The 20,820-nt window shown below is 43.4% G+C and overlaps 2 protein-coding genes across 4 annotated transcripts in view; both read right to left on the bottom strand.

Moving 5' to 3' along the window:
• The window catches only part of shprh (SNF2 histone linker PHD RING helicase), a 20,295-nt gene extending 4,703 nt beyond the window's left edge, over nucleotides 1–15,592 (bottom strand). The window contains exons 1-25 of one of the 3 annotated variants that reach the window (XM_058056779.1): nucleotides 15,457–15,592; nucleotides 13,332–13,871; nucleotides 13,142–13,271; nucleotides 12,846–13,064; nucleotides 12,138–12,216; nucleotides 11,918–12,068; nucleotides 11,730–11,832; nucleotides 10,314–10,573; nucleotides 8,304–8,852; nucleotides 7,990–8,241; nucleotides 7,841–7,919; nucleotides 7,606–7,769; nucleotides 6,033–6,289; nucleotides 5,734–5,855; nucleotides 5,454–5,542; nucleotides 3,869–3,961; nucleotides 3,666–3,773; nucleotides 2,630–2,772; nucleotides 1,448–1,621; nucleotides 1,310–1,372; nucleotides 1,007–1,232; nucleotides 795–932; nucleotides 590–691; nucleotides 444–515; nucleotides 156–344 (exon numbers count right to left, since the gene is read on the bottom strand). In XM_058056779.1, the coding sequence (XP_057912762.1) occupies nucleotides 156–344; nucleotides 444–515; nucleotides 590–691; nucleotides 795–932; nucleotides 1,007–1,232; nucleotides 1,310–1,372; nucleotides 1,448–1,621; nucleotides 2,630–2,772; nucleotides 3,666–3,773; nucleotides 3,869–3,961; nucleotides 5,454–5,542; nucleotides 5,734–5,855; nucleotides 6,033–6,289; nucleotides 7,606–7,769; nucleotides 7,841–7,919; nucleotides 7,990–8,241; nucleotides 8,304–8,852; nucleotides 10,314–10,573; nucleotides 11,730–11,832; nucleotides 11,918–12,068; nucleotides 12,138–12,216; nucleotides 12,846–13,064; nucleotides 13,142–13,271; nucleotides 13,332–13,862 (4,293 nt within the window). In that variant the 5' untranslated portion in view covers nucleotides 13,863–13,871; nucleotides 15,457–15,592. The other 2 variants (XM_058056777.1, XM_058056778.1) reach the window with 2 other exon arrangements.
• Nucleotides 15,593–15,935: 343 nt separating this feature from the next.
• stx11a (syntaxin 11a) lies at nucleotides 15,936–17,842 on the bottom strand. The gene is made up of 2 exons (XM_058056782.1): nucleotides 17,533–17,842; nucleotides 15,936–16,817 (listed from the first exon to the last, which is right to left on the bottom strand). The coding sequence occupies exon 2, from the start codon at nucleotides 16,810–16,812 to the stop codon at nucleotides 15,940–15,942; it is 873 nt and encodes a 290-aa protein (XP_057912765.1). The 5' UTR covers nucleotides 16,813–16,817; nucleotides 17,533–17,842; the 3' UTR covers nucleotides 15,936–15,939.
• Between the last annotated feature and the right edge of the window lie 2,978 nt (nucleotides 17,843–20,820).

Here is a 20,820-nt window from a genome sequence, read left to right as displayed (position 1 = left end):
TTCTACTTCCCTTTTTTCTTGCCATAATTGTAACTTCCTTCTCCTGTTCAATGCCGTTCAACTGATCACAAGGGTATAGTACCACAATGGGTTTGGAACACGCTTTTAATTCAGACAGAGGAGGTAGTAAGTACTCCAGAGCTTGGAAAAGGCACCTTAACGGGGATGCCCTGGTCCAGGCTGGACGACTCCGCGGTGAACACGTAGGAGATCTCCGTGTGCGACGTGGTCTGCCTGCAAATGGCGCACTTGATGGTGCGCCGCCGAGAGCCCCCGCTGTACTGCTCCAGGATGATGGCGATGCACTGGTTGCAGAAGCAGTGGCCGCAGGTCAGCACCGCCCACTGACAGACAAAAACAACAAAACACATGTCCAGACGAGAAGACGAGAAGACGAGAAGACAAGCGACACGTCACTTTCCTGCCAGAGAAAAGACACCAACCTCCTGTCCTAGCGGACGAGCGCAGATGGGGCACGGTTCTGGGTTCAGGCCGCCGGTGGACTTGTCCTGGGACTGGCTCGAGGGGGTTAATGTCACAGTTAAAAAAAAGAATCCGGGAACATTTACGCAGGAAAGGGGCGTACTACCTTCTCCAGGTTTGTGAGGTACAAAAACTGCCCCAGCTTCTTCTGGAGCTGAGACTTTGCTACCGCTTGGTCGTTCAGAAGCTTCACTCTGTTCTGCTCCACCTGCCGAGGGGACGGCGTCAGTGAGGCTTACTTGCACGACCCCCGCGGATCTGCAAGGGGGGCGATGTGCCACAGGTGGACCATGATGCTGCGGCTGCTGTACCTCATGCGGCTCAATGATGTGCAGCAGCTTTGGCTTGGGCTCGTCGGGAAGACGCACGCGCAGTCTCTCGGTGGCCATTCCCAGCTCATCTATTGCCGACACGTGATTCCGGAGGACCATCCAGTACTCGTGCAGCACCTGAGCGACAAAGGTCTCTTTCAACCTGACTGCGTCGCTCCGCACCTTTCCAAGAAAGAAACCGGGACACAAACCTTGTATTCCTTCTTCCAGGTCTCAAAGAGATCCATGAAGGTGTTTCCCTCCTCCACCAGCTCCGGGTCCAGGCGTTTGGCTTTGGCGAAGGCCAGAATGGCCTTCAGCGTGCGCTCCATCTCGCTGGCCGCCCACAGGCCCCTGCTAGTGGTGGGAAGGCGGTCGTCCACCAGTCCGTCTTCATCTTCAATCATCTCTTCAAAGATGGCCGTCTGACCTTTCACCCTGTTGAGAAATTGGCCACGTTTGATAAGGAACGCTCAAGGAGCAGCTTGGCTGCACGGGTTTGTTACAGTACTTACGTGTGCGAGAACAGCTTGGATTCATAATCGGTGAAAAGCTCATCAGCTTTGCAAAAAACGCAGCTACAATGCAAACAAAAAAAAAGACATTAAGAGTGGAAAATGTGCCGACCGGACGCTTCCCGTTCGCAGTCTCACTTATTGAGCGGCAGCCGCGTCGGGCGGAGGTGACACGCCGTGGCCTCGTCAATCACCTTCTTGGACGCCGGACCTTCCAGGCTCTTCACGGCCTCCCGAACAATCTTCTGAGACTTAGTCAGGTCTTCCATTTGAGCGGTGAGCAGGAACTGCAGACCGTGGCTGTCGCGGAACCTGCCGGAAGTCGGGCATGGTTATTTCATGGTTATTTATAACATATAGGCAAGCTAATATACAACCAAAGACTACATCCATATATTTTTTAAATTGTGACTTCCCACCCCTTCTCTCATTTCCCATAATATACTTCATTGGAGGACAAGCAGCATTGAAAACGCATGGCACTGTAATAAGCCCGGAGAGAGGCTGATGTCATCGCAGCGCCTTGATAGAAGCGTTGCTCTGATTTCTCTGCATTTTTTTTTCTTGTGATCTTGGATTGGGCGGCACGGCGGTCTAGTGGTTAGCACGCAGACCTCACAGCTAGGAGACCAGGGCTCAATTCCACCCATGGCCATCTCTGTGTGGAGTTTGCATGTTCTCCCCGTGCATGCGTGGGTTTTCTGCGGGTACTCCGGTTTCCTCCCACATTCCAAAAACATGCTAGGTTAATTAGCCACTCCAAATTGTCCATAGGTATGAATGTGAGTGTGAATGGTTGTTTGTCTATATGTGCCCTGGGATTGGCTGGCCACCAGTCCAGGGTGGACCCCGCCTCTCGCATCCACCGACCAGAGTTCGGTGGGTCCCTCGTGAGGAAGAGCGCTAGAAAATGCATGAATGAATGAATGATCTCGGATTGGTACATGTTTGTATATTTGTATATGTTGGTATATTTGTCTTTTGAGTGTTAAGTTGCTGTATGATGACTTTAGTGTTCATAGTAAGATGACACCGTGACTCAGACTGCTATGTTGTTACACTGTGACATATAATGACCTCGTGCAATTTCCAATTGGTTGACAAGCGCTGAATAGCTGCTAGCATGTGATTGGCTCCTGCCAAAGAAAGAGCTACCGTTTCCTCACTGACTAGCGAGCGGCACAGTATTTAAACGATTAGTAGTAGTTCTGAAGTGAAGGAGATGTCACAGGATTTGAATTTAGCCAAATATTAGCCACGCCACCTGAGTTTAAGAAAAGAGTTGCATCTTATACCCCGGAAAATACGGTAATACGGTACTTGTCGGCCATGGAGAACTTGTGAGCTTGCTGCTTGCTGCTGGACGTCAACTCGTTCTTCACGCGGCCCACCAGGTCATCGTCGGCCGAGCAACGGATCGCTCGCTGAATCACCTCCAGCCACCAGGGGGAGCTCAGGTTAACCTTTGGAAAATAAAAGATGAACGGCTAGGCAACTGAACTTGAAAGCTAGGTTTGATGAAAACATGGCCGGCTTAAATGCTTCAACTGATGCATGTATTCCATTAAATCTCCTAGAATCACTGCTGCTAGGTTTTCTAATAAGCAGCGGGTCAAAAACATGAACCTACCTACTACCCCACAAGAGGAGCTGCATTGGATGTTCACAAATGGTCAGTCATCATCCAGTAGCTTTATTTATCTCTGCATGTTCTTTAAAATGTGTGTTACTCTTATCGTACTATTTACAATAAACTCGCCACCTCTACTCAATTAACGCAGAGTTACAAACCAAAGCAAATAAGCTGACAGCTGTGGCTGTAGGTAACCTCCTGATGTTTTTTTTTCCCTTCCAAAATGAACTCCACAAGATAGCAGCAGCTGCATTTGAAGTATCATGGGTGGGCAGCATCGAGCAACATTATCTTTAAAATGAATTCTGACTGGCTGCACGGCGGTCGAGTGGTTAGCGCGCAGACATCACAGCTAGGAGTTGAGTTCAATCCCACCCTCGGCCATCTCTCATGTTCTCCCCGTGCATGTGTGGGTTTTCTCCGGGTACTCCGGTTTCCTCCCACATTCCAAAAACATGCTAGGTTAATTAGCCACTCCAAATTGTCCATAGGTATGAATGTGAGTGTGAATGGTTGTTTGTCTATATGTGCCCTGGGATTGGCTGGCCACCAGTCCAGGGTGTACCCCGCCTCTCGCTCTCCACTTTTCTTGGTAGTTCCACATGTGGAGAATATCTCAAGGACAAATTTCCATGGAAAAAAATTCCATTTGTGCTTCCAAGTGCCATGCTGTTCCCTGTTTTCTGGTCATTCTAATGTAAGAAGAAATACATGGGCGCTCACTTTACGCTTCAGCTCTTTAATGTTCTGCAGGACCGGCTGCAGAGCATGATGAGCGTCGGCCACCTCCGAGTCATACTTGGTCATGTAGTGCTGCCGTAGCTGCTCGGCCTGCGTCATAACATGAGGAACACGTGCATGAACACGTGAGCAAACAAAGGAACATCCAAAGTGGCTTAAGTGGAAGAGTTTGGACCGGCAGTTACCTCCTCGCTGAGTCGGTCGTCTCTGAGAGTGGGAGGGATCCCAGGATGCTTTGCGTTCAGCAGCTCCATTAAGTTGTGAGTGGCATGAAGCCTCTGGTTTTCATGAAAAAGACGACAACAAAGTGAATACCAAGCATGTAAAAGTAGTGACGAGAGCCCCTTTAGACATGACACAACTCCCAGGCACCTTTCAACCACAAAACAGAGATCAGCAGTTATAGAAAACAATAAGTTTTTCTACCTTTTCTTGACATGAATATATATGGGTCAAAATTGACCCCAACACTATAGATCAGAGGTAGGGAACCTATGGCTCGGGAGCCAGGTAGGGCTCTTTTGATGACTGTATCTGGCTCTCAAGCGTTTCTTACCACAATAAAAATGTATTTTTGCTAACATTTTAAAGTAAACATCACAGAAATGACTGTTAAAAATAATCAACAACTTTCTTATGCATTTTAATCCGTCCATCTATTTTCTACTGCAATACGGCCAACCATATCCATCTTTCCTGATGATATTTTCCAGGTCAAACACCAAAACTCGATTATTACTGGGTAATGAGGTAGTCTACCTCGGTCATTGAGATGTCAACATGTAAATATAAACTTTCCTCCTTTAGTCAAATAGTCACCTAGCTAAAGCTGCAGAACCAAGCCTTCTGGCAAAGATGGCCAAAAGAATGAAATACATGTACGGAGTATGGTGCAAAACTATGCAGCAGCAGAAGTTGTATTAATGGCAGCAAGTATTTGATTTATTATTAGACACTGCGCTGCTCACGAAAGTGTGCTGGCCACACCCCATTGGCGTGGGGTAGTGTGCCTGGTCTACGTAATTAGAGCCCATTATATCTAAAACTGTTGGTCTTACATAAAAATGCACACATTTTATTGCATTCAATGTTTAAAAAAAATGTATATGGCTCTCACAGATACACATTTTAAAATATCTGGCCTTCATGGCTCTCGTAGCCAAAAAGGTTCCCGACCCCTGCTATAGATGTTTCTTTAGTGATGAATACTAAAATGAGAAAATGAATCAAAGTCATTGATTTAAGAGATATGTTCTATATCCCTCAGTAATAGCCAGGTAAGAAAAGAACCTTCAATTTATGAATATGATTCTTTTGAGGTTCATTTTAGCATTTTGTAAATAGAAATGGAGGGGTATAGTGACAAAAAAAGGCCAAAAGTATTAAAAGCAACATTTTCATGGATGAGGAAGCCTAAGAAGGTAACCAAGACATGAGAAGCAAATTTGATGGTAACTTATTGTTTTTAGTGTATTTTATAGCTGATTTAATACATGGGTCAAAACCCACCCGTTAACATAAGACATGATACCAGAAAGCTAACACAGGAGGAAGGTTAAAAAAAACGTTTTTAGTAAGTCTTAAAGAGGTTTTCTATGCTGTAACTACAAAAAATGTCCATTTATTGATATTGAATGGCAGTGGAGGGTGGAACGTTTATTGTGAAATGTTTGGGAACCACTGATCTGGAGCATATATGCATACACGTTAAGGAGCGTTGTCTCTTCATATGTAAATTGAAGATGCATGCCCAGTGTTTTTTTTGTATACCTGCAGTGAATCTGTTTTCAGTCGGCCTTTGTGCTCCTCTGATGAACGCAGCACTTCTCTGTACATCTCGGCCGCCTGCTCAAACTCATCTGCGTGTGGCAAAAAGGGGGCCCGCGTCATTACCGACACTCGACGTGATGTCCGACACAGGCGCTCACAATATACAGAGTATAGAGTACATCCCCCCAGACCCCAGAAAGCATCATCAGTTACAAAAAGGTTGTGTCTGTAATTGATTCCCATGGGAAACGGCGAGCCTGATGGCGTCTTTATTTATTACCTCTGATGATGTGAATTCCGGCCAGGCCGTTGAGAGCGCACACCAATTGTCTGTGGGCTTCTTCGCACTCCACTCGACATTTCTTCTGCAGGGACTTGAGGAGCTCCTCCATTGTCATGGTGCTGCCGAGTGTGCGTGGGAGGGGCGGAGGGGGTGGAGGGTACATCACCATGAAAAGCCACTCGACAAGCTCTCAGGAGCAAACAACGGCGAACGTGCGAACTTTAAAACAAACATGGTCCGCCTGACCGGGTTGCCGCTGAAAGCTTTGTTTGGATCATGTGACGCACTCGGCTCACCTTTTCTGCAGGGGCAGGAACTCGCTGCGCACCGCCTGCGGGTGGCAGCAGGCCTGGCGCAGCCTCAGCAGCGGGCACAGGATGGTGGTGACCGTGCGGCGGTCCAGGCTGCCCAGCTTCAGACTCCAGTCAGAGAGCTTCCTGAGTTTAACCAAAGCGTCCTGGGAGCAGACCTCGTGTTGGCGGTGGTAGAAGTGACCCTCCACCGGGGAGAAGTGCAGCCAGTGCACCTCCTCCGTCTGTGCCGGAATCTGGATCTAGAAAGAATATGCCAATATACTGTTTTTAATGTGGTACTCTAATCATGAGCAAGTGGATCCAGTACGACAGCAATGTACATCCGAGATCCCGGAAACGTTGAAATACCACAAATAATGGTTCATAAAAAGGCCCAAATACATGTCATTTATCGTAAAAAATATTGAACCAAGTACAGCCTAATTGCTATACTTCCTCAAATAGTCGCTCTAATGTGCGCCACAATCAACGGAAACTGTAATACAATGTGTAATAACGCATCTTTACCATATTTACAGTATCCTTATATGATATTGTATGATTGGCAATGTAAAGCGTCTTGCTGGAAAAGTGCTAGATCAATTTAAAACATTTTTATTTATTAAAATAAACATTTATCAGTTAATAATAGAATAAATATTTAGATTTGCCTCCAAATCTATATCACTTTAAGTATAACATAAAAAATATATAACAATACAATTGCCAAGTAATTTAAATATATATATATTTTTTTTTTCATTTGTTGAAATTATTTGGCAATGTTATTTTATTGTTATATATTTTTTATTGTATTATTTTATTGTTATATATTTTTTTATGTTATACTTAAAGTGATATAGATTTGGAGGCAAGTCTAAACATTTATTCTATTATTATTAACTGTTAAATGTTTATTTTAATAAATAAAAGATGTTTTAAATTGATCTAGCAATTGATCTAGCAATATATATATATATATATTGAAATGTAATATTTTTTACAAAATTATATTGAAAAATTAAATTTCAACATATATATAATTTGTGTGTGTGTGTATATATATATATATATATACAAATTTAAAAATTAAATTTTTATTTGTGTGTATATATATATATATATATATATATATATATATATATACAAATTATATAAACACATATATAAAACATTAATAAATGTTATTAATAAAAAAAATACATTTAATTAATAAATAAGTTTACCAAATTTTTACCAAAATGATACACAATAACATTAAATATTTTAGAATTTGTGGCAATAAATGCTTCGGTTGTGATTGGGTGCCTTACACTGTCAGCGTTGACTAAATACACCCCCACCCCCACCCCCCGCCGAGTGCTACATAATAAGGTAATCATCACCATTAATTATTATAACTATTATAAGTGAACCATGTTTCTCAATAACGATACCCAAATAAGACTGAATAATATGCCAAAAACTCAGTTCCAGTTAGTGCAAATAAATGTTTGATGGTGAATGGATGACTAACACTCTCTGCAGTTGACACACCCTTGTGTTACCCAGCCATAAAATGTCTCTCTGTGTTCACCTGATCGATGACGTCCTTCTTGGCCGAGCGCCACAATAACTGGGCGATGACGCCGTAGAGCGGCTCTGTGTTTCCACGGCGATAGGGCCTGTAGAGCAACTGGTCCCACCAGTGTTTGACCCAGTACGGGTCCAGTCCCAGGAAGAGCACGAGGCCATAAAGGTCTGGACAGAAGACAGAGTCCTGCTGAGAGCGCCGTTGCTAAGAAGTGGTACACCGAATCGCCACCGATTACCTTCCAAACCTCTCTGGACGGGCGTGCCGCTGACACACCAGCGGTTGACGGAGGCAAGACGCAGCGCCATCTCCGCAGCCTGCGAAGACCGGCGGGAGTCGGTCAACGAAAATGGAAAATGAAACCGACGTTAACCGTGTCTAGCTGACCTTGGCGGTGGGACACTCCACCATCTGAGCCTCGTCCAGACAGATGCGCCACCACTCCACGGCCACCAGGGGGCTGGGCACGGCCATGTAGCGCTTCTGGTTGCGGAAGCGGCGCCCGTCTTGGCTGTTGCTGTGCGGGATGTCCACGTAGTTGAGCTCAGAGCGCAGCACGTCGTAGGTGGTGATGACCACGTCCTGCTCGGCCAGCATGTGCGGCTGGATGAAGCCGTGCTTCTTCACGCCCTGATACACCTGGGGAGGGGCGGCGTTAGGGAAGTCAGAAAAGAAGATGGCGAAGAACACCACTGTCTCACCAGCACCCGCAGCGAGGAGGACCTGATGTGGCGGTTGATCTCCTCCACCCACTGGTGGCAAATGGAGCTGGGGGAGACGATGAGCGTGGCCCCCGTGGAGACGGGCTTCATGGCCACCAGGCAGTGGGGGCAATAAAAGGGGGTGGTCTCCAGACTTTCCTCCTTGTAGTTGACGCAGTCGGCGTGCTGCCACAGCTGGCAGTTCAGGCACTGCACGCGGGCTTTGTAGTCCACGATGCCCACCTCGCCGCAGATGCACTCAAACCTGTAGTCCGGAGTGTTGAAGGGGACCACGGACGCCCTGACGGGGGGCTCTTCCTGAGAGCTGGACGGCTGGGTCTCCTCAGAGGCGTCACACATCCCATCCGCCTCGTGTGGTCCCTCGCTTTCGCCCCAATCTGTCCGCTCGGGAGCGTCCGCCAGCGCCATGTGGTTTGCGTGGCTTGGATCTTCACTCGTGATGGAGTTTTGGAGAGCTGCTTCCGCCTTCTCCTTGGCTCGCCTCTGGAACGTTTTCCTGGGCGACCTCTCTCCCGAGCATTTCATATTCTGGCAGCAAGAAAACAAACTTTGAAAGCGAGCGTTTGTCACACAGGGTTTGGAATAATTGGTGCAGTAAAAAATCCACGTAAAGGTGCAATATTACAGTAATTGGTTCCATACCCCAACCGTGATAAGCCAATGTCTGCTAAATTGGATATTTTCAACCTTCTAAATAGTTTGACTAAACATTACTTTAGCACCGCAGACATGAAATAACACCCCTATAGTCACCTCTACACGCGTATTACCCAATATAACAGACATAATCAGATCAAATAAGGCATATAAGACATATAATTAACATGATTAAACATGACTTCAACTTGCTGATATCTTCAAACAGCTAAAATAATGCATAAGGCTAAAAATAACCAATTCCCTAAAAATGTCATCCAATACATTTTTAGGAGAAATATGATCTCAGGGAAGAAGTACATTTGAAACACTTGTACTACAGTACGTGATAAAAACAATTTAATCAATTTAAATTAAAATTGATTTAAATATATTTATTAATTTATTTAAAATTAAAATTAAAATTAAAATTAAAATTAAAATTAAAATTAAAATTAAAATTAAAATTAAAATTAAAATTAAAATTAAAATTAAAATTAAAATTAAAATTAAAATTAAAATTAAAATTAAAATTAAAATTAAAAACTATATGAGGAAAGCAGGAAGTGAACAAATGTAAGAGTTAGTGATTGTAAAAGTACCAGATGGAGGGGTAGGATTTAATAAGCGTTGCTTCTTCCTACTCCTTTTGGACATGTGGAACTGGGAACTGATTATGGGATGCACTCAATTGGAATCTGATGCATGTTCTAATGAAATCAAACCATTAGCATTAGCACGATCACAGTCGTCCCTTGCTACATCGGGGTTCGAACATCGCTCCCTCGCGGTTTATCAAAAATGAATTCACGAATAAATTACCACCGTGTTGCGGTCGTTCCATGTCGTGTGTTGTGATTCAGTAATTAGTCACATCGATGAGGTTAGATGACATGACCTTCACACTGCATGGAGTCAGCCATGGCATGTCTGACATGTTCTCCTACTCCGTGTGGAAGTGGTAGGTTTGGGGCTTTGTACTTTGCCCTTCTCGCCCCACTCCATTTTAAAGTCTTAAGTTTAGAATACATAAACTGGAGGCGAGCTTGTTAGCTTGGTAGCATGCTGTGCTTAAAGTGGTGGTAGCCTGTGCGTTACAGTTGAGCAATGGCTAGAGGCTAATAGGACAGCAAAGGTGACTATAAGGGTGTTACTTCATGTCTACAGGGCTGTACTAATGATAAACATCATATTTAGAAACAGAAATATTACATTTAATGATATTGAATCCCACTCGATGATTTCTTAGAAAAATATACATCCCAAATACCACTACATGGAACCAGCGTACCACCAGTAGTGCTTGTACTGCTGTTTGAGAATGGCGTTATCAAGGTGTGTGTTTGGCCTTACGGATTTGGGCGATCCCGCCGCCGTCTTCTTGGTCTCTCTGTACTTCTTCCCCAAGCGGAAGGAGCCCGCCAAGCCGCGCCCTCTGACCTGCTCCACCAGGCCTTCCTCCATCAGCTTGGCCAGCGTCTTCTTCATGTGGCTGCGGTTCTTCAGCAGGTCGTAGCCGTACTTGGCACGGATGTATGTGAAGACGGCGTTGACCGAGGCCCCTTTGCCCGAGCGCATTTCCTTGATGGCCGTCAGCAGCATCACGCGGACGGCTGGGGGGGGAAAACAAAAATGAGACGGCGTTCCTTGGCGCCAACCTGGTCAATACAACATAGAGATGAGGCTTTGAAGAGAAACTCATGTTATGTCTCGGCTCTGAGGCGGCTCCTCTGCCACGAATAGGGTGCAGTCCTGTGGGAAAGACTGGCAGGTCAATGCTAAACCTGGGGTTACCAAAGAGGGGGTTCGCAAGGAGGGCCACAAAGTGAAAAATGAAAGCAGGCAACTTTGGCCCTTGGATATTTTGTAAAGGCCAGTAAATGTAGACATGCTAAGAAAAAAAAAAAACTGCCTCTCAGACTTGTCATATTGTCATAAAACACCCACTGTCAGGATCAATGTCACCCTTTGCTCTTTTTCCCTGTTTTTGCTGTTTTATTTATTTTATTCTATTATTTATTTATTATACTATTCTATTTATTATATAATAATATAAAATAAATAATATTTTTATAATAATAAATTCTATATGTATTATAAATTATTAAAATATATATATATATATTTTCCCCTGTTTTTGCTGTTTTATTTTATTCTATTATTTATTGATTATACTATTCTATTTATTATATAATATAAAATAAATAATATTTTTATAATAATAAATTATATATGTATTATAAATTATTTATATATATATCTTTTTCCCCGTTTTGCTGTTTTATTTATTTTATTATATTAGTTATTTATTATATTATTATTTTTATTATAATAATATGAAATATTTTGTATATTTTATTTGTAAAATAAAAAAATTATGACTTCATCCCTTTCTCGTATCAATATTAATTTTTTTTATTTTATTTGTAAAATTAAAAAAATTATGACTTTTTGTGATTTTTCTTCTAGTAAATAGGAGTTATTCCCCTAATATTTCCAACTTTATTCTCGTAGCATTACAACTTTTTCCAACTTAATTTTCCCAAAACGTATTTGTTGTCAAATGACGACTTCAAATAATGCCTTTTTTACTTGAATATTTCAACATTAAGGTACTTTTTTTTCTCCAAAGAACATTTCTGCTGGTGTTTTTCCATTTTTCTCGCTCAATGATATTTCACATCTTAGCTCAGTGCCAAAAGCAAACCAGCGTAACATGGAATAATCCTGTAACATCGTCACGAACACGACGGGAAAAGAGAAACAAACCTGGGTGAGAGATTTTCATTTTCGGTTGCACTTCAGGCTTACAAGGGGCGACTTTCTTTCTCTCCAGTGGAGGAGGCGGCACAAAATAATTCACAGACTGTCCCTGCAAAAACAGCAAATACAAAAATCTCTCAGCATTTTGCAAAATGTGCGATGTGACCGTATTCTTTCTAAACGCCAATCCTCACCACGGGCAGGGTGAGGGCCTCCTGCTGGAGGTCCTGCCGGCTGTGAAAAAGAATGAGCGCCAGGACTTCTACCGTCTTTCCCAGACCCATCTCGTCGGCCAGGATTCCGCCGGGCCACTCCACGCCGGCCAGTGGAAACGCACGAATGAGACTGAAATGGAAGAAACTCTCTCAAAGATTCGGAGGGTCCTGGAACGCAGCCGCAGGATGAGGCGCTTACCGGCCGGTAAAAGGGTTGTAGAAAAGCTTCTTGCCACACAAAGTGACCAACTCCCGCCACAGGAAATGTAGCGATTGCTCTGGAAAGAAACATCTCGTTGGCACCACAAAATTAATTGTCCGGAATTCAAATCGTCTTACGAATTATTGACGATAGTAATGGTAATGGTTTAATTTCATTAGAACATGCATCAGATTCCAACTGAGTGCATCCCATAATCAGTTCCCAGTTCCACATGTCCAAAAGGAGTAGGAAGAAGCAAAGCTTATTAAATCCTACCCCTCCATCTGGTACTTTTACAATCACTAACTCTTACATTTGTTCACTTCCTGCTTTCCTAACATAGTTTAAGGTTATTTTTAACTTAAAAAAAAATATTATTTTTTTGTCACATACCAAAGTACTGGGTGATATGAGCATCCAATGCCATAATGGGTACCATAGTGCGTGTCAATATAGTGATATATATAGCACATCATGACTGGTTCAAGACTCTTCATCCTTGGATTTAGCAGGTAGGTAGGTATAGATAGGTATAAATAAGAGTGTGAATGGTTGTTTGTCTGTATGTGTCCTGTGATTGGCTGGCCACCGGTCCAGCTATTTTCCTTCCTTCTGGCCATCCTCATGTCTAACGGACTTACAGCAGACAAGAATGCGTACGGTGCAACTCAAAGCTCGGAGTATCTTTGTGGTTTCTTGCCTTACCTTTTGGGGATGTATTTCTGAATTTCTCCCGCTTCAGCATCCAGTTGACGGCCTGGCTCTGATAAGGCCTGAGGACCGGGAGGAGAGCCTGGTGCTGGACGTCAAAGCTCACGTCCTGGCTCTCCGTCTGGTGCACACACCTGACGTAATCGTAGAGCTCCTCCACGTTCTGCCTCTCCAAGTCGGTGTCACATTCCTCTTCCTCGTTATCCACCACTTCTACACATGAAGAGAGAGACGGAGAAGTCAAGACGGGCGGTGAAGGCATCATAGTGTGTGGATGTTGCTTCACTCACCAGGGATAATAAAATCATAAAAATACTCCATCATCTTCTGCATGAGCTGATTGGCTTTCTTCATGCGAGCGTTTCCCTCGCTGAGGAACTCCGGCTTCCCGAGTCCGCTTTCCAGCAGGTAAATCCCAACCTAGCAGAAGCAGGGAGCTGTTGGAGATGTTGGATTCACAGGAATGCCATTGACTCATACCTTGAAGGAGTCCTCTTCTTCTTCTTCATGACAAAGCTGCACCAGCCTCCTCTTCTGCAGCCAGTCCATGTCCTCCAGCGAGATCCGAGAGAGGCTGCATTCCACCGTACAGGTGTCGCCATCAGGCATCCGCAGCGGCTCGGTGGGCTCGTCGGAGCCGCTGAAGCTGACGCACAGCTGCTCCGCCATCTTGTGAAAAGTAAACGCTCTCATTCCGCAGTTGGGTGGGAGCCAAGCCGGTCGGATGCGGAACTCCCCGACAAGAGCCTTCCAGGCATGGCTCAGCTGGGAAGCGGGTAGCACCGTGAGCGCCAGGGAAGCAGAGGAAGTGGGGAGTTCCTCTGCAAAGTGGAACGAGCTGATAGAGATGTCAGGTGAGGGCTCGGCAGGAAGAGTGGAGCACGCCGGGGTTTGGCTGTCACTCTCCTGGATCGCCTCGTTCTTCCGGTCCTCCAGCATGTTCCAGTTTAACTTCTTTTTAACATCCTCGTCCACCCTCACAGGGGGGGCCTTTTTCCTTCGACTGCTCATGGCTGGAGTCTACAAAAAAAATGACACTCATTTTAGCTTGCAACATAGCTACACAAGCAGCAGTGAGTATTTAGATATTTAAATTCACGCTTAATTAACATTGAAGCTACACATATCTGGCTAGCAAACGGCTCTTCTACATGTGATGTCGGCGAAACGTTACCGTTCTTATTCAAAGTGCCGCATTAAGTAAAACTTTACACAAGACAGCAGAACTACGTAAAGGGCGCTTTGACTAGCTCAGTATTCCTAATATGTGAATGAAATGAGAGCATATTTACAGTTTGCGGGTCCCACAATACTCTCGGACGTTTAACACTTTTCAAAGATAGGCGTCATCCTGCTCGGGGACACCAAAACAATCCGCATTATGTGATGACAATTCAACGTCTGCTGTTATTGCCGGTCGCCATTTTATTCCGGAAGTGACGTAAATAAATCGCGACCTCAATGATGTCTCAAATAATCTCTCTGATAGTGACTGCACTTTTATGTTCCTGTAATTCTGCTTATACTGTTTTGTACAATTGAAGTTTGTAATAAAATATATATTTAAAAAATCTCACCCTCAAAGCTTTGTTTGTTTCTATCGGCTTTTTCCCTGGTTACGGGGTCGCCACAGAGGCTTACTAGTGCTGCCACAAATAATTATTTTTTCACGGGTTGTGTTGTAACCTCGCAAACGATGTGTGCTGAAAGTTATAGGTAATTCAACAATATGTTTATTTTTGCAGTGGCGAAATGTCATATCCAAACATTAGGACAAGGAAAGATTTGCTAATATGTAAATCCATTAGTACCACAACAAAAGCACAGCACGGCGTTGCTCATTCGTCTCATTCAATTTGTCGAATAGTCAACGTGTGCATACACTATTAGCGGCACGGTATTATTATTTTTATTATTATTATTATTGTGGATGGTAACTGTTAAATGTAACGTAGAAAAACAAGTAGTTGATTCAACGAGTAAGGTAATAGTTAATAGGCAGTTTGCTAGCGGAAGTACCAAAATAAAACTCCTCAATGTATATACATCCGGATTGTACTACATGCAATATAAACACATACCTTGTTAACTTATTACTACTAAATATATAGTAGTGTTGTTATATTGTTATAAGGCCATAATTTAACACTTTATGAAGATAATTTATGAAGAAAGTTGAAATATTGAACCAAGACAACAGCCAAAATGGGTAAAAATGAGCCAAGTTTCTACTAATGATGCACTTTTCGGCTACATCACAAAGCCGACATTCCCAGAAAACATCATCATACTGTACCGTACACCAACTAATGACAGCCATGACTTTACGACACCAAACATTTGCCAAGCGATGTGGTCTTTAAGTCCTGATCTTTGTTTCGAGTAACCACAGTCAACACTTCTCATAAACAGTCAGGAAGTAGCGCTTACATCATAGTGGAGTGTGGCGACACGTGAAATGTCGACTTTGGTGATCTGTTCTTGTCTTTTATATGTCAAGCGTTGCATGTCTGCAGTTTGTATTGTTTGTTGTTTACATTAAAGGGACAGTTTGGATCTTTTGACGTGAAGTAGTATGCAGTGTAGTCCATCAACAGTGACTTACGCTCCGCTTGGTCCTGTGAGCCCAGTTCTGGTTGGATTACTTGCTGAGGCAATTTAAGGAAAGGAAAGTTTGGCTTCTCAGAACAATACCAGTTCAAAAGAGTAATATATTTGTAATACATTTTATGAGTTGATGAAGCAACTGTGCACTAATAGATGTCACCTTTAGAGCCAATTTAAGGCATAAAAAAGAAGTGCATTTGATTAGCACTCAGCATGGATCATTGGCACTTATACACTTGATAGCAAGGGAGAGGTGAGATAGTGTGGAGGAGTGTAGCTCACTTCCTCATACTTTGGTACGTGACAAAAAAATAAAAAAACCTTAAACTATATTAAGTATATTAAGTATATTAATATAAACTATATTAATACAAAATAAGTTAAGCGCAGCCGGAATGCTGTGATGTGAAGTTGTTGTGGAAAGGACAGAAAGTCTGACCAAAAGCCCACACTGGAACCCCCCAGTGTGGGTTTTTGGTCATCAGTTGCAGCAAGGGAAGCAGCAGCAGAAAAGTTTCTTGCAGGGGTTTTCCTTCTTGTACCGGACGGCCTTCCGGATGTGATCCGAGGCCTTGGCCACGTAGTCCCGGGTGTCGAGCACGTTGGCCTCGATGCTGTCCACCTTGCACCCCTGCTCCTCCACCAGCAGCGCCATCTGGAAGAAGAGCTCGTGGATGTCTCGGATGCGTCCCTCCAGCTCCATCAGCTCCCGATGGCGACTCTCGATCTCGCTCAGGGCGGAGCGGGCGCCGCGGCCGCCCAGGAGCAGTTCGTCGGAGAAGACGTTCCACTTGCCCGTCTCGATCATCTCCTCGATCTGCTGCCGGCTCACCTCCTTGCCCACGATCTCCGCCTGCCTCTGGATGCGGGTCTTGCAGTTCTCCCTGAGCTCCATTTCGGAACGGTTGTACTCGGACATGGCCTGGTGGAAGGCGGTGGTCAGGGAGGCGTGCTGGCAGCGCGCTATGCGGGCCACCGCCGAGGAAGCGGCGTGCTCCTCGGCCAGCTCCTCGCTCAGCGCGCTTAGCTTTTCCAAGCGGGTGTAGATGGCCTCCCCTCGGGACTTGATGCTCCGCCCCAGAGCGTTGGAGTCCCGCTTGATGCTGCTGAACCTCCTCACCGACGTCAGGAACCTGGTGCTCTGCTTTCCCAGGCGCTTCACGTCCATCTTGAGCAGCAGCATCTCCTTCCTCACGACCTGGGCCTCCCTGTAGATGCCCGCCATCACCTCCTCCGCTCCAAACACAACAGCGTCATAGTCTTCCAGGGAGTCGTTCAGGTTGTCTGTGAGGCCCGAGTCCAGGTCTGGAGGCTTGGAGGCGACGCCGAGGAGCTCACTCAGTCTGTCCTTCATCTCAGCTGCAAGATGATTGGAGATCTTTTAATCATCGAGTAAAACTCATTTCTACATCTCTAATCTCTACACACACAAAATACTTGAAGTATTTTGAATACTACTGAGTAGTGGACTCCTATAGAGCAGCTGCACACAATAACCCGCACAGAAGGCTTTCTAGATCTTCTAGATTCTACACCTCTTTCTGCAGTCTTTCTATGGACTTCCTGCTTCCAACCTAAATGGTCTGTATCATTTACAATCTATCTATCTATCTCTCGCTCTCTCTTAAATTAATTCGAAAATTAATATGGTAATGGTTATTTATGGATTCATTGAAGGGTTGATTCATAATATTAATATAATATGTGATATTTCACAATTGATGTAATGTATGATTATGCAGGGCTTTTTGGCGTGTATGACTTATGAGACAGAAATAGTTCCCATGAAGGTTCGGCACTTGGCCAATGAGTAATAACGAGAAACGGAAACAGACAAGAGTTGACTTCCTCCACCTCTCTCCGGCCACTTCATTAGGTACACCAACCACCGGCTAATCTCCGCCAAAAGACAGCAACAACTGCCTTGGTAAAGATAACAAGATAACTTTTAACATGTTAACATGTTTATTATAGAGTTTGTTTAGCTTTAGCATCACATGGCATTTGCTGTTTCCGTTTGGCAGCACAAAACACAATAAAACAATATCACATCAAATATCAAATGACATTTTACCTTCTTCGAGGCCCCACGGTCAGAACAAGAGTGGACAAAAGACGGCAGCTAACGAGTTGTTCTCCTTTTGGGATCTTCCACCTTCTCTGCCCGTTAGATGTGCAACACCTTTCAACAGGAGACGCGCGAGTGTCGAAGGAGTCCTTCGCTGAATCGGCACTCACGGGTACTGGACCATTTTTAACTCGTTCACTTACCCGTCCCCTGCTTACCGCGAGGTAAATAAAAAATGAAGCCAAGCAACACGTCAGGAAGTGATTAATAGCGAGACAAGTCCGGGGGAGTCGATAGAACTTTTTGCGCATGCGCTCTGTGACGGGTGAGTTGAGTACCCGATTCAGGCAGGTGTCTGTGTATGGTGAATATGATCTTTGACAAGTGATTCGAGCTCCTCGAGTACCCGCTTCCATTCAGTGAGTGAGTCAGTAAGAGGAACCGAGTCTCCCATCACGAGTTTCAACAAAAGCTGAGGTGAAGAGGAAGAACAAGACGAGGAAGTAAGAAGATAATTTGCTATTTTTAGTAAAAAAAAAATACAATAGTATTTTTATTTTGCCTTATGAGTGACCTTTCTTTGAATACTGCATTTTTAAACTCGACCAATAATTCAATATAAAAACAATTTCAATGTTAAAACGCAGTGCTGATTTTGTCCAGCAGATGTCAGCCGTATAATAGTAATAATGGTTAGGATCACGATTATTCAAGAAGAAAGGATAAATACTTTATTCCTAAGGTTCCCAAAGCGGGTTATGCAAATTATCATAAGGGGTACGTTAATAAAAATTAATAACAGCTTGATTCCTTTGCTGAGATTTACGTAATGCGCTCGAACGCCTCATGAGAAGACCCACAGCAGGCATTACAGTGCAGAAGAAAAGCCAGAACATGAAGAGGTTTGTTGTTGTGTGTGCGTTACGTGAACAAATAGTAAAAGTAAACTTGATGATGACGTAGTGCATTCAAAGTGTTTCATCTTCAACATGTTTCAAGATCACTTATATTGATATATTGATATATACTTATATTGATTATATTGAGCTAAAACAGAGCTGGTATCCGTTGATATCAAAGTACTATTGGAAGACAATGCTGCTCTCAAGGAGGTTCAAAACCAGATGGAAGAAAATAGAGTATTATGCAATGATATCAAGGTTCTACAGGATGATATCATTGCACTATTGGAAGATAATGCTGCCTTGCATGCTGCTCTCAAGGAAGTTAAAAACCCGTTGGAAGAAAATAGAGTATTATGCAATGATATCAAGGCACTATGAGACAATATCAAGGTACTACAAGATGATAATGCTGCCTTGTGTGCTGCTCTCAAGGAGGTTAAAAACCAGATGGAAGAAAATAGAGTATTATGCAATGATATCAAGGTTCTACAGGATGATATCAAAGCACTATTGGAAGATAATGCTGCCTTGCATGCTGCTCTCAAGGAGGTTAAAACCAGATGGAAGAAAATAGAGTATTATGCAATGATATCAAGGTTCTACAGGATGATATCATTGCACTATTGGAAGATAATGCTGCCTTGCGTGCTGCTCTCAAGGAGGTTCAAAACCAGATGGAAGAAAATAGAGTATCATGCAATGATATCAAGGTTCTACAGGATGATATCATTGCACTATTGGAAGATAATGCTGCCTTGCGTGCTGCTCTCAAGGAAGTTAAAAACCCGTTGGAAGAAAATAGAGTATTATGCAATGATATCAAGGTTCTACAGGATGATATCAAAGCACTATTGGAAGATAATGCTGCCTTGTGTGCTGCTCTCAAGGAAGTTAAAAACTCGTTGGAAGAAAATAGAGTATTATGCAGTGATATCAAGGCACTATGAGACAATATCAAGGTACTACAAGATGATAATGCTGCCTTGCGTGCTGCTCTCAAGGAGGTTAAAAACCGATGGAAGAAAATAGAGTATCATGCAATGATATCAAGGTTCTACAGGATGATATCATTGCACTATTGGAAGATAATGCTGCCTTGCGTGCTGCTCTCAAGGAAGTTTAAAACCAGGTGGAAGAAAATAGAGTATTATGCAATGATATCAAGGTTCTACAGGATGATATCAAAGCACTATTGGAAGATAATGCTGCCTTGCGTGCTGCTCTCAAGGAAGTTAAAAACCCGTTGGAAGAAAATAGAGTATTATGCAATGATATCAAGGCACTATGAGACAATATCAAGGTACTACAAGATGATAATGCTGCCTTGCGTGCTGCTCTCAAGGAGGTTAAAAACCAGATGGAAGAAAATAGAGTATTATGCAATGATATCAAGGTTCTACAGGATGATATCAAAGCACTATTGGAAGATAATGCTGCCTTGCGTGCTGCCCTCAAGGAGGTTAAAAACCAGATGGAAGAAAATAGAGTATTATGCAGTGATATCAAGGTTCTACAGGATGATATCATTGCACTATTGGAAGATAATGCTGCCTTGCGTGCTGCTCTCAAGGAGGTTCAAAACCAGATGGAAGAAAAAAGAGTATCATGCAATGATATCAAGGTTCTACAGGATGATATCATTGCACTATTGGAAGATAATGCTGCCTTGCGTGCTGCTCTCAAGGAAGTTAAAAACCCGTTGGAAGAAAATAGAGTATTATGCAATGATATCAAGGCACTATGAGACAATATCAAGGTACTACAAGATGATAATGCTGCCTTGCATGCTGCTCTCAAGGAGGTCAAAAACCAGGTGGAAGAAAATAGAGTATCATGCAATGATATCAAGGTTCTACAGGATGATATCATTGCACTATTGGAAGATAATGCTGCCTTGCATGCTGCTCTCAAGGAAGTTAAAAACCCATTGGAAGAAAATAGAGTATTATGCAATGATATCAAGGTTCTACAGGATGATATCATTGCACTATTGGAAGATAATGCTGCCTTGCATGCTGCTCTCAAGGAAGTTAAGAACCCGTTGGAAGAAAATAGAGTATTATGCAATGATATCAAGGTTCTACAGGATGATATCATTGCACTATTGGAAGATAATGCTGCCTTGCGTGCTGCTCTCAAGGAGGTTAAAAACTCGTTGGAAGAAAATAGAGTATTATGCAATGATATCAAGGTTCTACAGGATGATATCAAAGCACTATTGGAAGATAATGCTGCCTTGCGTGCTGCTCTCAAGGAGGTTCAAAACCAGATGGAAGAAAAAAAGAGTATCATGCAATGATATCAAGGTTCTACAGGATGATATCATTGCACTATTGGAAGATAATGCTGCCTTGCGTGCTGCTCTCACGGAGGTTAAAAACCAGATGGA

This window comes from Doryrhamphus excisus, chromosome 19 (genome assembly GCF_030265055.1).
Source record: "Doryrhamphus excisus isolate RoL2022-K1 chromosome 19, RoL_Dexc_1.0, whole genome shotgun sequence".
Taxonomy (NCBI): domain Eukaryota; kingdom Metazoa; phylum Chordata; class Actinopteri; order Syngnathiformes; family Syngnathidae; genus Doryrhamphus; species Doryrhamphus excisus.
Note: the sequence above shows the minus strand (reverse complement) of the source record. Positions and strands in the feature narration are given on the sequence as shown.

Bases quoted from the DNA above. Each gene is read 5' to 3' on its own strand.
- stx11a (XM_058056782.1), bottom strand. From the start codon at position 16,812: ATGAAGGACAGACTGAGTGAGCTCCTCGGCGTCGCCTCCAAGCCTCCA.